Source organism: Gavialis gangeticus, unplaced genomic scaffold (assembly GCF_001723915.1).
Source record: "Gavialis gangeticus isolate Ggan-Ray unplaced genomic scaffold, GavGan_comp1, whole genome shotgun sequence".
Taxonomy (NCBI): domain Eukaryota; kingdom Metazoa; phylum Chordata; order Crocodylia; family Gavialidae; genus Gavialis; species Gavialis gangeticus.
This window is the reverse complement of record NW_017729004.1, coordinates 8,049,670-8,067,099: the sequence shown is the minus strand read 5'-3', so window position 1 is coordinate 8,067,099 and position 17,430 is coordinate 8,049,670. Positions and strand designations below refer to the sequence as shown.

The 17,430-nt window shown below is 44.7% G+C and overlaps 1 protein-coding gene across 4 annotated transcripts in view; it reads left to right on the top strand.

Annotated features, from left to right (window-relative positions):
* Positions 1-17,430, top strand: part of ADCYAP1R1 (ADCYAP receptor type I) — a 273,151-nt gene that overhangs the window by 56,979 nt on the left and 198,742 nt on the right. For all 4 annotated transcript variants that reach the window (XM_019508076.1, XM_019508075.1, XM_019508074.1 and 1 more), the window contains exon 2: positions 8,671-8,834. In XM_019508076.1, the coding sequence (XP_019363621.1) occupies positions 8,784-8,834 (51 nt within the window). In that variant the 5' untranslated portion in view covers positions 8,671-8,783. The remainder of the gene's footprint in view (positions 1-8,670; positions 8,835-17,430) is intronic.

The window sequence follows — 17,430 nt, the reverse complement described above, 5'->3', positions numbered from 1 at the left end:
AGTACTGCGTCCAGTTTTGGGCTCCACAATTCAAAAAGGATGTGGAGAAGCTTGAGAGAGTGCAGAGGAGAGCCATGTGTATGATCAGAGGTCAGGAAAACAGACCTTACAACGACAGGCTGAGAGCCATGGGGCTCTTTAGCCTGGAAAAGCGCAGGCTCAGGGGTGATCTGATGGCCACCTATAGGTTTATCGGGGTGACCACCAGGATCTGGGGGAACGTTTGTTCACCAGAGTGCTCCAAGGGATGATGAGGTCGAATGGTCATAAACTACTACAAGACCGTTTCAGGCTGGACATAAGGAAGAATTTATTTACTGTCCGAGCCCCCAAAGTCTGGAATAGCCTGTGATTGGGGGTGGTTCAAGCACCTACACTGAACACCTTCAAGAGCAAATTGGATGCTTATCTTGCTGAGATCCTATGACCCCAGCTGACTTCCTGCCCTGGGGGCAGGGAGCTGGACTCAATGATCTTCTGAGGTCCCTTCCAGCCCTAGTGTCTATGAAATCTATGAACCAGGACCCCGCTCTGCTAGGTGCTGTACCATAGAACAAGTTTATTCATTCTTCAAATCCTTACTTCCACTTCATATTTTCACTCGCTCTTTTCCTCAAGCCTTTTCCCACATCTTGCTTAACATTAGGAACTAGTTATGCACAGCATGTGTGTCCTGTTGGCAAGTGGATTGGCACCTTTTGATGGTGTCACAAAGAGAAGCAGAGATTTTCCTTGCAAACTGTGATAGCTTCTTGGTCATTGCTCACAGTCCACTTGCAGCTCAGGATCTTGATATTCGGGCACCAGGGGTGTGCACCGAAGGGTTATCAGGTTTAATTGCGTTCTTAAGAAATCCTCAGCCACTCCAAATCCTGAGGATACAGAGAGGAACAGAACTAGAGGGGTTCTCCTTACTGCTTAGCAGCCAGCATTAGACTCTGCTCTCTGGCAACAGTTTGGACATACACAAATAGGGAAGCATATCGTTCTCTCCTTAAATGGGCACTATCCAGCTGTTTGATCAGGATGGCTCCCAGCTTTCAAGAAAGGTACGACTACTACTACCTGGTTTTGCATGTAATTTCCCTTCAAAACAATATTGGCCCATTCACTGTGGTTAGTGCATTGTAGTGCGTGTTTCCTTTGCACTGTTTTAACTGTGCATTTCCGGTTCTTTCAGCTGCCCGAGAATAACACTTGCTAATACATGCAATGGCTCACGGGTAACTTCCTGGTAGGTCGTCATTAGTTATCATCAGTATATCATACCAGTAGGAGTGCATCACTTAAGTAGAGAGACAGACTCAAATTCTCGAAAGTGTTTGCACTTGAGACATTATTAATGGGCCAATCAGAGATGTGTTGAGGGCCTTGCTATGCTCCACGGTGAAAATGGTACCCGGTGCTATGCTTGCATCCTGAAATCGTGAGCAGCCTCCTTGAATTCATTAGGTCCCTAAGCATGATCCACTGGGGACCTCAGCTGTGGAATAAGGAACCTCTTAGGGTGGAGTTATGCATTTATGCTTAGGCCATACTAAGGTTGCTTAAAACGTGAGTGTCCACACATTAAAGATCTAACTCATGCTAAGTGCCCTCTGAGCATCCCTTAGCCACTCCATTTGAAGGCTACAGGCTGGACTCCCTAGCTGGTGGTAGGCTAACTTCAGTCTGCTCTACAGAGATAAAGTGAGCAATTTATAGTCCTGCAGCATCCCAGAATGCACTGCTCCCAGCCCCCTCTTGTCCTCCACCCAGAGCCAGAATAGAGCCCAGGTGTCCTCACTCCTAGCCATGCCCATCTTGCCAATCCTGCAGGGGCAAGTCAAAGTTGTGTAGGCAAGAAACCATATTAACCTTTAACGTGCAGCTGCTCACCACACATCTCAACTTTAACACCACTTAGCGGTCCACAAATCTAATATGGTCTGAGCGTAGCATGTGACTTCCCCCTGTTAGCTTGAAAGAGTAAGGTTTTTGAATTTCCAGATACCTTTCCATTTCTCTGAGCTGCTGCAGGAAATGGAGAGGGATAGTACTATCTGTGGAGAGCTTTGTGTCCAGTTTGCCCTATAGGCAGTTGTGTTCTTTTGTCTACTGAGTTGGTTAGAAGTCTTTTTTTTCCCCCTAAAAAAAGGATAATGATTTCAGCAGAGCGTGCCCGGAAAATTGATCTACTTTTTTTCCAGCTGTCTCTGCCATTTTAATTTTGAGGCTTTCATTTTATTTCAGAGAAGTGTCATGAGACCACTAGTTCTTGGATCGCTTCCCCTTATAGGGATACAAAATTGGCACTTTTAGGTCTTAAGGAAGAAAGGAGGGAAAACCAGACAAGAGCAGGAAATTCAGTTAAGCAGCAGTTGAAAAGTTTTGATATGCCTGTAATAAAATGCAACCCAGTGGTTAGAAAATAATCCTTTAGAATATTGTTACCATATTCTGTTAATGCTGTGAATTGAGGACATTACCTTGTGATCTCATCAGGCATTTTAGTTTTTGTTTTTTTTACAAAGGCTTTGTACTTTACAGATGCTGCAAGAGGGTAATTAACCCATCTGTGAGGATCAAAGGGAAGAGCTCCTACTATTTTTACTTGGCCTAATAATGCTCCTTAAATGTAGTTTATAAATATTTCCTCTCAATTGCCTATTCATGAGCTTTAGTTAAGAAAGTCATACCATCTCAGTGGATTGGAGCGCTTTGAGGGAGATGATTAACATCTGGACATAAAAGAGAATGGGTGGGTGGCATAGTAAGGAAGTACAATCCCCTTTGCAGCAAGAATTCCCAGGTGAATCCTATGTCCTATGTTATACAGGAAGTCAGACTAAACCAGTGTTTCCCAAAGTGTGCCTGGTATAGGCTTTTGAATTTTTTTCCAGTCTTAGCTTTCATAAATCTCCAGTTTGAAAAACAGACTTGCTTATAACAGACATATAAATATCTGCCTGATTTTGTAGACAGCCTGATACAATAGATATACCTGAACTGTGTTAACTCAGCTATCATAGAGCATACCTTCCATGTCAGTATTTTACTGGTCTTCTACTGGTGTCGCTCATATCCTGGTTTGGTCAGGGCTGATTTTGTTTTCCTCAAGGAGGATAAAATTTCAGGCCAACTAGGTAGTGTTGGACTAAATGGTCACAATTGTCCATATTTTTCTTCCAAACTTGTGAGATTTGGACTTTCAAAAAAATTTTTGAGAAAAAAAAGAAACTTCTTGAGAGAGGATTCCTTACTCAAGAGAACAAGTCATGACATGAGAGGTGAAGCTCTCTGCATGTTAGGAAACTCTTGGGAGGAAAACAAAGTAGCAGAGATGTATAATCAGAGGTCAGCATGGTGAACAGCAAATGTTCAAAGGAGCCCTGATAAGCCAATATCATTTTAATCCTATTGAAGATCTGGAAGGATTGTTGTATAGTTAAGCAGCAAAATTTGCAGATGATCCAAAACTTAACCCCAACCTACAAATCTATGTGGGCCCCTTGAAGTTAGGAGAGCAATGTTCAGTTCAGAATCTGATGCTTTAAAAGAACAGTCTCGAGGATTTTTTAGAACATCAGGAAAATCCGATACAGCTGGGAGACTAGGAAACACAATGGCTGATGCACTGTACAAAAGTGCTGTGAAATCTGTGTTGTTAGGAACAATATGTTACACCTTGGGTGCATCTATATGAGACGTCTACTTCACAGTTAATGATCAACTACCTGCATGCCTCTATTAGGGTGCACAAAACTAATAAACTCCGCAGCAAGGTAGGACTTGTAAAATACACAGTAGTACTAAAATACAAGTACTGCCCTGCTATGGAGGTTTTTTTGTGCACAGCAGCACACGTGTAGATGCTGCCTGGTTGGCTGGGGCACAGTGTGTTTCAATGCAGGACTAGCCAGCAGGCAGCTCCCACGCTGAAGCACCCTCATGCCATAGATAGCCCCTCCTCAGCACATGGAGCCTAGTCGGAGAAGCCCTGGGCTGGCAGGCTGACCCCCTATGTCCCCAGCCACCATATACTGCTCTAGCCAGGCTTTAAATGCTATGCACAAATAAACTCCAGAGCAATATGCTCTAGAGTTTTTTGAACCTGGTGCACCATTTGAACGTGCACGTGGGAAGAAAAAACTCTGGATCAATATGCTCAGAGTTTATTTGCGCGCATTAATCGCATATGTAGATACGCCCTTGAGGGGTTGCCATTTAACTGAATCCACTCAAGAAAAGACCTCCAGGAAGCATAATTGCAAGCAGCTGAGTAACACATGCACAGTAGTTATTAGGCAGTCTGAAGAAAGGAATGGAGATAATGATGAAAATACAGCCCTTCAAACCCAGTGCTTCTGTTGCTAACAATAGCTTTTGCAACTGGAAAATTAGATTCCAGAGCCCTTTTCATTTAGGTGTAGGAGGAGAAACATGTGCATAAACACAGTTATGTAACCATATTAAAAAATGGTAAGGCCAGATCTCCAGCTGGTGTGAATATACCGAGCTCCATTGACTTCAGTCAGACTAGGAGGAGTTGCATCATTTAAAAACACTGCAGGTGGTGTCAGTGAAGGTGACAGAGATGGAGAAGACCATGGTGTTGTCCTTCCTCACTGCTTATATGGGATTGGACTCTATTGTATATTTTGTAGTGCCCAGTATAGGTTACTAAGCATCCATCAATCCCCCTTTGGAGACTTCCACACAATCTAAAGAATTGACCATCAGGAAAGACTGCCTATTTCCAGTGGCTCCGTAGACCATCCTAAATACCCTAAGGTATCACCTAAGGTCTCCTTGACTGATTTTAGTTTTCCTTCGAATGGGTAGCTAGGGAGCTAGTCTCCATATATTTTGTGCTCCTTAGTTAAACCGAAAGTACTGTACTATCTACAGATAGTCCAAGTTCCCACTGCGTTCTGGTCTCTGGGCTTGAGAGGAAGTCTAGAGGGAAAAAGCTGGATGACATGATTTAAATTTCTTTACTTATCTTGACCATTCTTGACATTCTGATTTTGAGAATTATGAACACCACATCTTTGATTGCAAAATATAGGGTGTGTTGGTAGAGAAATAATAAAATGCTCTCTAGGTAGCATGTGCACTAGAGAAGAGAAATAGTTGAAATTCCGTCTGCAGTGATCATACTACAGATTACCTCTAAGCACTTAAGTCATAACAGATCAGGTCAGATTTGTTATACTTTATTTGGGAATCACAGTTGTGCACCTCAGCTTTATTTTTCTGCATTACTATATTCCAGATATGCTCCTTCTATTGTATTGATACATTAGGGCATAATTGGATGTGATTTCCTGCAGTAGCAGGAGACTGGTTTTGATTACCCAGAAGTCTGTTCTTGTCCTAAATTCCTATGTATTGGTTTCTCATTATTTCATTGGAAATGCTTTATCAATACTGGCTGTGTCTACATGAGACACAGTAGTAGTTCATTGGTACCACGCAGTAGGGAGAGGGAATTGTGGGATAGGCTGCCCTTCTAGTGAGATTGCTGTTCAGCTAGGGTCTTAATCCTGATAGTGGCCACAACCGGACTTTGATACTTTTGTGAAGCGTCACTGAAATCAGCAGGTGCAAGAATCCCCATCCATTGATCTACTTGCTAGATTCAGACTTTGGACAAGAGAGGCTGAAAGTCATTATTGTCTAATCACTATTGGGTCCTTGCAAAAAAGCAGGTTTCCATGACTCTCTCACACAACAAACCAGCAGCCCTATTGACTTTCTCTACAGAGAGACCAAGGAGGGAAGAGGAGTGGGAAACGCAGGCAACTTCAATCTCCAGAGATGCTTTCTCCAACATAGGTTTGTAGGGAAATCACCTGCTGTCTGGTCTGCAACTGTTATGGGGTCTCACTGGGCACGTCTACACGTGCAAATATTCTGGGGTGGGTTTACTCCAGAGTAATCTGCAACCACAGAGCCGGGGCTGGGAGATTCTTGTCTCCAGCCTCAGCTCCGCGATTGCAGAGCTGGGCCTGGGGAGTCTTATCTCCCAGCTCCGGCTCTGTGACCTCAGAGATGCTTATCATGACCGATTAAAAAAATCTCCCAGCCCCTGCTCCAAGGTCGTAATCGTGAAGCTAGGGCTGGGAGCTCCCTGCTGCCAGGGCAGAAGGACATTGTTCCCACCAGGGCTTTGGTGGCAGAGCCTACCCCACAGCAGGCAGCTTCCAAGGGCAGGGAGCAATCTCCCACCCCCTGCTGCCTGGCTGACCAAGAGCACGTTTGCTCCCGGTTGGCCATCTACACCTGCCATACTGTGCTGTAATTACTCCCAAGTAAATTTGCTACTTGTATTTAAAAGTAGCAAATTTACTCAGAATTAGAGCAAATTACTGCATAGTTAGCATCTGCATGTATAAACAGCAATGCCTACTCTGCGGTAATTTGCTTTAATCTTGAGTAAAGCATCTCATGTGGATGGATCCACTGTTGAGGTTCCAACAGCACTGGTTTATCCTATAGACATAACATTATTAAAATGAAACAGTGGTGCTCTGACATCTACTATTTTCCTATGTATCCATTCATCACGATGCTATACTGTTTCTAACACAAGAGTTACCACAGGTGCTACATCCCATGCAGGGTGATATTGTACGGTCAGCAGCAGCTCTACAGTCTTCTCCCACATTTCCCTTCCAGCACCCCTCACTTTTTGGAGTGACTTTCCATACTTTTACTTTAGCAAAGTTTTTTTTTTTTCTCACAGGAACGCCACTAACAGTTTTCAGTCTAGACTCAGCTGTTGCCCCTGCCTGGCCCTGCCTATACACAGACTCCAGTTAATGGAGTCATTATTTTTTACCATCTTATTGCTGAATGTCAGACTGGACACTTTTTGTCCTCAGCTGGGATCTTATCACTCTCTCATTGTTTGATAAAACATCAGAAATACAGTTAGGAAGTAATTAGATTCAGTACCCAAGCAGAAAGTGAGTGAATAAGTTGCAGGAAGGAAGAAAAAAGAGAGTGAGGGTGAATTTGAAGATTATTTTGTGAATCACTGTCCTCCTCCATTCGGTTGGGGCTGGGACTGAGATGACTAATACAGAAGAAAGTGTGTTTTTATTTATTTAATTTTTAAATGAAAGGCTTTCCACTTCCCGAATGCTGATGTCCTGCCAGCAAGCTACAGTCAAGTTTGAAATGGAAGGGAATATTGAATGTTCCTTGATTGGAAAGTTCTTTCACATTTATCTATGTCATTTATGTATTTATCTGGTTGCCTGAAATCTGTTTTCCTTCCCAGGCCTCCTTCTTTTATTAGACTTCCCTTATACTCCTCCCTGCAGCTTTTTTTCAGACATACATCTTTTTTTCTGAGAAAGATACTGTGCCGTTTTTCATTTTCTAATTTTCTTGCACTCTGCTCTAAATGTATTTTGCTTCTGCTGCTGTTACGTTTGACCCTGTGCCAGCTTTTATTCATTTTTTTTTCTGCATTAGTTCTTTTGTAGTTGCTTTTAATGCTGATGAGAAACCTATCCCCCAGACAGTCCTGTTTGTTATGTTGCAGTAGCATCATGTATTCATATCCAGATGATTGAAAGTCTGACACTCAGTTCCTGTAAACGGGTGTGATAGGATGTACAAGCTTCACAATGAAGCAGAAAGGGGGACCACAGGCCACCCCACTATACCTGCGGTAGGCATTGGGCCTAGGGGCTGGAGACAGGGAGAATTGAGTTCATTTGGTGGTTGACTGAGTAAGGGAGGAGTCTTTAAATCTTTCTCAGTTGGAGGAACTTGGCTATATTTTGAGTGATTGTGATTTTATATTGTGATTCTTTGAGTTGGTTATATTTTGTTTGGCAACTATGATATCCCAGAAGGGCTACACATATGAAAATGCTGGGCCAGAGCAGTAGGGAGCACCCTACTCCTATGTGGAGGACCTCTATTGGAGACCTCGCTAAGTAAGAGTCTAGTTCAGCCCAAATGCTGAAAATGAAAGGGGATCATGACCTCACTACTGATATGACTCAGCCTCATCCTAAGATGCAGATAAGAAAGCAATATTTGTGCCCATTCAGTTCTTGGCCTCTGCGTTGTTGGGTGCTCATACATTTGCTGGGATATTAGACTCATAGAAAAACAGAATCAGGAGGAGGTCACCTAATCTAATCTAATCTAATCCCCGGCTCAAGGCAAGTTTGTCCCTGTCAATAGCATTTTATCCACGTGTTTGTGCAACCTGCTCTTAAAAACTTCCAGTGATGGAGACTCGGTCCTAGCAGTGGTGTTTGCAATCTGAACACTTGTCTTCTGAGAGCACCAGCTCATTTTCCTGTGGGTTATGGAACAACACAGGGATCCTTATGGCTTTGGGTTGATACTGATAGTGAAAGATGTTCCTCATAGGTGAAAATATGAGTCCCTTTATCAGTTGCAACCTGTGTTCCTTCTTCATTGGATCCATTTTAGGATTTATCCACGACTGTTGGTTTTAATTGAGCCTTTGATATAAATTATTGATGACACCATTTTTTATGGGCAAGTCAAGGCTCAGGACCCATGGCTGTGCAGATGAGAAACAAGATGGTAGTTCACAACTGGCAAAGTTTGCAAATTAAGTGTGTGGCTTCTCTCTGTGCCCATTCCTCTCTCCTCATCTTCTACGTTTATAATTCTTGCGCTGTTTCGTTGCAGAGAGCTGAGTGAGACTTGAAGATATTGGTACCAGGATCTTCAGGAATTGTGCGCTTCAGCTGAAACACCAACAGTAAATTGCTACAGTTTGGCTATAGATCTAGCGAGAGAAGATGGCCATCCACTGGAAGACCTGCTTCTTTGTCCTTACACTGCTTCCTCTGGTAAGGAATCCCAATAATGGCATGTGCATCTTAACTGCATGTTCTCACACTGACCTTGAAATCGGTATCGGTGCCTTGTTCCCAGTGGTTGTAAATCAGGTTCCCTTTATGGCTGCTCTTGAACAATATTCATCTTCTCAGGCAGATGGCAAGAAACCATTTGCCACCATTTACATTAATGTAAACTAAGCAAGCAGTACATTAAAGGGGCACTGGCAGGGTTAAAATAGCAGCCAAGATTTGCAAGGGATGTGCATTTTCAGAAGCATAATCTGAGACACCTTTAACAAGGGGACTAGTTTTCTAGAAAGTGCTTAACATCTGCTCTCTGAAAACTGGCTTTGAAGTATCTCAAACCAAACAACTCAAAGCCATGAGACACTTTTGAGGATTGTGCGATATATCAAAATTCATCATGTCAGCTCAGCTCTTCAATGGATAGCATGAGAGGTGATTTTTCAACACTTCTCAGAAAGCATTACATAGAGGCAAACCATGGGAAATGAGAAGTGGTTTTATTAATATCTTCTGGTAATTGGAGTAGAGAATGGCCATACAATTGCATGTTGATACACCCGAATAAACCAAACACTTAAAAAAGATCTCTGAAATAAGCTAGCAGACATTTTTAAACAGGAGCTACTTGAAACAGCAGTGACTCTATCCATGTACTTTTGTGCAGACTTTTACAGAGCTTTTTCCTTCTCTATGTTGCGTTGATGAATCTGTTTCCCTTGTATGGTGTTCAGCTCAGTATTTGTATAAAAGAGCATCTTAACACGCAATGTGCATTCTTTCCTCCTTGACGTTCTCAGATTGCCTCTTAGTTAATAGCATGGCCAAAATGTAGCATTTTTTGGCTAAGTTTTCCATAACTGGAATGAAAACCATGGCATGCCTCATTCCATAGCTGAATGATTTTGTTTAGCCTGCAAATGAAAATGTTTGGTCCTTGATTTTTTCCCCCTTTAACTTGTTGTATTGGTTGTCAGCTTGCTTGATTAGATGGAAATATTTCTTTTACAGACAAAGAGCCAGATTCTTTTCTAGCTGCTAGGGGCACATCCAAATGAGCATGCACATGCAGTCTGTGGCACCGCGGGCCTGTCTGTGGTGCCACAGAGGGCACATGCCACATGCACACATTTGCCAGGCTGCTAAGGTGCAGTGGCAAATTTTGACACTGGGAGATCCTGGTATAAAAAAATACCGCAGTAGAAAAATAGGGCAGCGCATGTGGTGGCAGCATGCACTGCCTGAAACGAGAGCCTGGCCAGCCCAAGCGTGGAGCATGGGCTCTGCCTGCCTCGATTGCCACTGCTGCAGCCCCAGGAGGTCCTGAGGACCCCAGGTAAGGCTGCTGGGGGCAGCCCAGGTGCTGGCCCCAACCTCCCTTCCCTTACCTGGGGCAACTTGCTAAGCGCAAGTTCACATGCAGAAGTGTTCCCCAGGGACAATTAGCAGCCCCATAAATATATGCCACTGCTATTGGTCCCTGGGAAAGCACACATGTGCGCTCATCTGGAAGTGCCCAGGGTGTCTAAGTGGACTTAAGTACCTAAATGTGATTTTATTCTACCACATTTGAGTTCATCAAAACCAGTTAAAGGAAAAGGCAGGTGGGTCATTTCTCTCCTTGATGCTTTTATGAGACTGAATCTTAAGGGTAGGCTGATGATTTGTTATCAAGCTAGATGCATGGACTTCCAGGGGCTTTAACACACTCCAGGTATTACTAGACCATCACACTATTGTAGGGGTCTCAGCCTTGTTGGTGTCCTCCCTTCTTGCTCTCACTTCTTTTAGCACAGGCCCATGGTACCGGATCTTGCTCCTAGGCTCCAGCCTCCTTAGCTGCATGTCCCAGCAGTGGCCCATGGGCCCTGACCCCACTCTTAGGCTAGTCAAAATCACAAGGCTCACTGGCTCTTGCAGTCCCCAGCTCCAGTTCCTCCGGGACCTTGATCCCCTCCTGAGCTCCTGGGCCCTTGGGGCCTCCCCAGGCAGCTCCTGGGCTACCGGTTCTCTGAGTCTGCCCTGAGGTGCCCTCAGTAGGGCTCAAGGCTAAACCACCTGTGCAACCCTAGTACAAAGCATCTCAGCCCTCTCTCAGGCATGCCCCCTCCCAACTCTGTCTGAGTTAAACACAAAACAAGGCCACTTCCTTGCATCAAAAGCCCTCTCTGCCCCAGACAACTTCCCCTGCTTCCAGAGCAGCAGAGTTTCTTACCCAGTTTCACTGTCTGTTCAGGGGCCTTGCAACTCTGCTGCCAGAAGCCCCTAACTCCCCCTACTCTCCATCCTAGATGACTATTTACAACTGGGTCAGCTAAGGGTGCCCTTTAGTCCAAGCCCAGAGAAGGGCTCAAATTCATGCCTCTGGAGCTGTAGGAAGATACCTTAATTATTCTGTTACTGTACACCTGCAAAATGGAGTTGCATGGCATCATGTTATATATAGCACTGCATCCCAAACTGTTATCACTGGAGAATTCCTTACTTGAATCCTAATATCAGGTTGGCTGCTAACCAAACAGAAGTGTTGACAGTACAAATTCTTTTTCTTATACCAGCAATAATATAGGATTCCTAAAACTAAAAGCTTGAAATATAAGTAGAGAAGGGCCTCAGCCACAACACTGGTTTCCTGGGTTGCAACTTCCCTTTTTTACCTGTTAAAAGTAGGTGGTTGTATCTGGATTTAAGTGCAGACCCTTAGAGGTGGGGTCATTTGAGAGAAATCCTGAATTTAGGGCTAGTAAATGGGAAAGCCTTGCCAGTGGAATTGGTCATATGTTGAATCAGAGTCCTTAATGTCTAGGGTTTTCACCTCCAACACAAATTAAGTTAGCTTCTAAAAAAAAGTCCAACAGATATGTGCTACCATAGGGACTAGTTAAATGAGAGCAGACTAGAGCATCACTTTGCATGGTTATGGAAAGTGTATTGTTATAGTTATTAAGGCAATTTGGAAGTCCATCCCAACCTGTGGGAAAGGTGGTAAAAGGGCTCAACAACCTCCTTGGCTTAACAGGGAACTCATGGACTTCCTACATCTAAAAAGAGAGGCTTACAAAGGATGGAAGATGGGAAACACCACTAAGGAGGAGTATTTTGCAGTGGTCCGTACTGTAGGGAGTGAACTAGGAAAGCCAAGGCTACAACTGAACTCAAGCTGACTACATAAATCAAGGACAATAATAAGTCGTTCTTCAGATATGTGGGGAGTCAGAAGAAACACAAGGGCAACATTGGACCCCTGCTAAACCAATTGTGGCAGCTGACAACTGACCCAGGGAAAAAGCCAGTCTGCTTACTGATTACTTTGTGTTGGTTTTTCACCAGCCCAAAGGGACTACCCTTCCAAACATGATGTGGGATGACCAGGGTGAGGGTGAATATACGCCCACTTTTAGCATAGATCTTGTGAGGGAGCATCTTGAGAGGCTGGACCCCAACAAATCAGCTGGTCTGGACAGATTGCACCCAAGAGTGCTAAAGGAACTGGCAGACATCATAGCACAGCCACTGGCGAGGATATCTGAGAACTTGTGGCACTTGGGAGAAGTACCTGAAGATTGAAAGAGGGCCAATGTGGTGCCTATCTTCAAGAAAGGGAGGAAAGAAGACCCGGAAAACTACAGGCCAATCAGTTTGACCTCAATCCCTGAAAAGATCTTGGAAAAAAAGATCAAAGAAACCATTCTTGACTGGCTAGCAGAAAGGAACATCCTGAGGGACAGCCAGCATGGGTTTGCTGCAGGTAGGTCTTGCCTGACCAATCACATTTCCTTCTATGACCAGGTGATGCATCACCTGGACAAAAGAGAAGAGGTTGATATTATATATTTGGACTTTAAAAAAGCTTTTGACCTGGTTTCCCATGATGTCCTCATGGAAAAATTGGGCAACTGCGGTCTTGACTACTCCACAGTCCAATAGCTGGGGAACTGGCTTTGAGGTTGGACCCAGAGGGTGGTAGTTGACAGAACCGAATCAACACGGCACTCATCCCTAAGGCTCCATTCTCGGACCTGTATTCTTTAATGTCTTAATAAATGATCCGGACACTGGTGTCAGAAGCGGACTGGTTTTGTTTGCTGACAATACCAAACTTTGGGGAGAGTGTCCACACTTGAGGATAGTCTGGTGATCCAGGCCAACCTCGATAGGCTTGCAAGGTGGGCAGAGGAGAACCTGATGGCATTCAATATGGAGAAATGCAAGATGCTCCACCTTGGGTGGGGAAAAAAACCCCACATCACACTTATATGCTCAGCAGCGCTACACTCATTAGCACCATGACCAAAAGAGACTTGGTGGTCATGGCTGACCACAAGATGAACATGAGCCACCAATGTGATACCAAAGGCAGCAAAGTGAACAAAATTCTGGCTTGTATCTACCAATGCATCTTGAACAAGACCTAGGATGTCATCCTCCCTCTGTACTCAGCTTTGGTGAGGCCGCAGCTGGAGTACTGCATCCAATTCTGGGCTGCACAATTCAGGAAGAATGTGGAGAAGCTTGAAAGAGTCTGGAGGAGAGCCACATGCATGATTGGAGGGTAAGAGAACAGGCCTTATGAAGAGAGGCTGTGAGCTATAGGACTCTTCAGCCTGGGGAAGGACAGGCTCAGGGGTGACTTGGTGGCAGCCTATGAGTACATCAGGGGTGTACACCAGGATCTGGGGGAACACCTGTTCACCAGAGCACCCCAAGGGATGACAAGATCCAACCATCACAAACTCCTGCAAGGCCATTTTAGGCTGGACATAAGGAAAAACTTCTTTACTATCTGAACCCCCAAGGCCCGGCACAGACTCCCCGCAGAGGTGGTGCAAGCACCTACTCTGGACACTTTAAGAAATGTCTGGATGCTGGTCTTTCTGGGATCCTTTGGCCCTGGCTGACTTCCTGCCCCTGGGGCATGGGGCTGGACCCGATGATCTTACAAGGTGCCTTCCAGCCCTAATGTCTACGAAGTCTATGAAGTGGCCATTAAGTATATGAATGAGGTGAAATGTGTGTTGAGAGGAGATCAACTATTAGAAAGAAATTATTAGATTGATAATAACCAACACAACTTTTCCCCAGGCTCTTCCACAAGCAGTGACCCCTGGATTTGACGTACACCAGCATTCTGCAGATGAAAGGTTTTATATGACATTACAACACTGATGGTCCAGAAGGCATTATGAGTAAAATCCTGGATCCTTTGAAGTTCATGGGAATTCTGTCCGCAGCGCCATGATGTCATGCTTGTGCTTCTCTGTGCTCAAATACGTTGCTAATGAAAGAAGAGATGCAGGGGGTGGTTCAAGATGGCAAAGGTGAAGCCTCTTCCAGTATCTGGGGTAAGTTTTGTAAGAGGAGTCTGATATTTGAGGAATTAAACACATTTTTTATTTTCAGATAGGGATAGAAGCAGTATTCCGATATTTTAAACCCACAAAAGTCCATGTAAAGTAGCGACTTGGAGCAAGGAACATGGGGAAGAATTCAGACTCTCATGTTGTCAGTCAGAACATGGTCCAGGAAACGTAGTGATCACCATATCCATCTAGCTCAATAACGCGCTATTTAAGTGGACCAGAGCTTCTGTAATGACATCAGCTCTTGCTGTGAAGACTCTCAGGTGATGGAGACCTGTCTCCATGTTCATTGCAACTCCTTAGACTTTTAGGAAGGAACTGTCCAGGACCTCCAAGAGGGGAACTTTCCCTAATGATTTAGAAAAGTTACTATAGATTTCCCCCCCTTCAGTGCCAAACAAGAGTCACCATTAAAGGGACCTATTTTTTTTCAAAGAGTGAATGCTCAGCACTTTTTGGAATTACTACCCTTGCTGAGAGTCTCAAATTGGACATCCAAGTATTAAAGGGCACAGAATCACCATTCATTTAAAAATTCTGCCAGGCCCTTCTACTGATTAATGCTGAATGCTTTTGATTAAAGAAGAATGTGACTTTAGTAGCTCCCCTGAGCTTACAGGTGAGCAGACTTCCTGGCAATTGTTAAAGGTCAGGAAGCTATGGGTTCAACCCTCTCACACCTCAACAGGTTGCTGGGGTTGGCATTAAAGCAGCTCTGGAATGAAGACTAGAAGGCAAAATAAGAGTTGATAGTGGTGAAACACTCTTCTTTTATTCATGTACTTGTTTTATTGCTTCTATTTTTATATGCAATGCGAGCTTTCACCAAAGCCTTCCACAGGGCCCTGGACAATAAATATACTGATTTCTCCCCTTGTCTTGTTACTAAAGAAATTTATGCCCGAGGGGGAGTCTTACTGTAATTTCCTTGCGTTCAGTAATTATTTGTTCTCCTCCCCCTTCCCTCCCTTGAGTTTCCTCTTGCAATCTGGAGCTTATGCATATTGTACTCATATTTATACCACATTGCTTGTTGTGGTCACAGACTGTTTTACAATGTCTGTGTTATTGGGTTTCATTTCTGCTTTGACTCTGATGAAACATGGCACAGACCTCCTGGATCTCCTAGATACAGTAATGCTGTCTGGAGACAAATTGCATTCTGGTACTGTGTTTTTGCAGGGTCCATTCTTAGGTCAATGGAAATCTCTAAAATCTTAGAGCCAATATTAGTTACTCCATATGGGCTGCAGATGGAAAATCCTCGGGAAACGTCCTCATTCCCATTCCCTTCTCCTACAACGATTGCTGGTACAACTGTCTCTCCTCATCTCTTCCTATGCCATGCAGGACCTTCTGAAGTCATATGTTTCACTTTTTTTTTCCTTTTAAAGTTACTCAGTATGTTGTGGGGTCCCAGGGGCTGCTTTGTGTCTGTGGCATGTCAGAAGAGTGGGCATGGATGTTTTTTGGACGCGATTCTCTCAGATGGTTGCCTGAAATGGCAGAGGATTTGACTCAATGGCCCCATTCTTCCATTACAGTTTTATATTGCCATGAGCTCCCTTTTGAACCACATAGATGGAAATATCTTTAGCTACAGTGTTTACACGACCCCTAGGACTGTTGTATCTGAACACCTCATAATATTTATGTGTTTATCCATTTGTGATAAAGAAGTCCTACTGAGCCTCGTTATTAAGAGAAAGCTACTTGGTACCTTGTAGGGCATCAAAGTGCTAAGGCCCTGATTCTCCTGGGAATTAGGTGCCTAAATGCATTTGATTATCTCAGTCTAAGTGATTTGCTTACATTAAGTCTGAAGCAGAGTAGGAAATCGAGTCTAAATTTCCTTTGGTCTCGGGGTAAGCCATCCTCCTCCTCGGTATGATTGTAAGGGAGCTGCACTGAATGAGAAAAAAAGGTGTCATCAAAACTTGGTATAGAGCATCAGTGGTGAGTTGGGCGTAGGAGCACGTGTTGCAAACCTCAGTGGGTAGACAAGCAAAGCCACAACTTTCGTCAGGTCAGCTTATCTGTCGTAAACTGGAGTGAAACTCTGCCTGTGTGATTTTTTTTTTCCTTTCCTTCTCCGCATTTGGGATTGGCACTGGGGCAGCCACACCAGTTTTTGGGCCCCAGGTTCCTGTGTGAGAGGGGTACATCTCCAGTATACATAAGACCTTGCAGTCCCCTTCTGCTGAAGAGGAGGAAGAAGGGATAAACCTCCTGGAATACATCTGCTCATTTCTTCCTATGGAGCTGGAGAAGACTAAAGCTTGTTTGTACAGGAGGTGGAATTTGGGGCTGATTTCAAGATTGTAGAACAAATGTGCACAGAAACTGGATGGTTATAAACCTCTCCTCTTCCTGCTCCAAGTGCAAAGGCACTTGCTCCTTGTTCTGTCTTCCCTGAATGATACAGAGCTTCACTGCCCCAAACCTTCCCATCACAAAGCATTTCATTACATGAAAAAGGTTTCCCCACTGGAGAAGATGAGAGAGAGAGAATAAACAATATATGATGGAGGTGACCAGCTGGTCTGGTAAACCATAAGCCATACCATAGATTATTTAGGAATAGTTTTATCTGGAATAGCTGTTCCCACATGAACAGTAGGCCTGTACGAAGCAGCTAGTATTCACTTCAGATTCGGGCGATCCAGGGGACAGTGATGCGTTTTGGTGATTCGAATCACTGTCCTGAGTTGATTCGGCTGAATCTGATTCGGAGATTCAGCTGATGCCAAATCTCTGAATCAGCCAGCCAGGCTCATCCCCCGCCCACTCTCCCAGCCCAAGCAATAGCTGGCCCCCCGCCCCAGCTCCTGGCACTTGTTTAAATAAAAGCCCCGACTCAGTGGGTGCTCCCGGGCAGGGGGTGATCCCTGCTGCCCCCCCATGCTGCATGGGGGGGGGGGCTCTGCACAAGCCCCTCAACCCTCCCTCGCTCTTTCAGCACCCTACCTCCCCACCACGGGAGCATGGCCCTTTCCACAAAAAAACCCCCAAAACCCCCTGCATTTATCGCTCCTGCTGGTGGGGGGCAATCCCCGCTGCCCTGCGCCATGTGGGGGGGCTCTACGCAAGCCCCCCCCCGAAGCTCTGAGGGTGCTGCAGGAGCAATGAGTCCTAGGGCTTTTCTCTTTTTATTTCCTTAAAGGGCTGGAGCTGGCCCAGGCAAGACACCTGTGGGGGGGGGGGGCTGGGGGAGCAGGGGG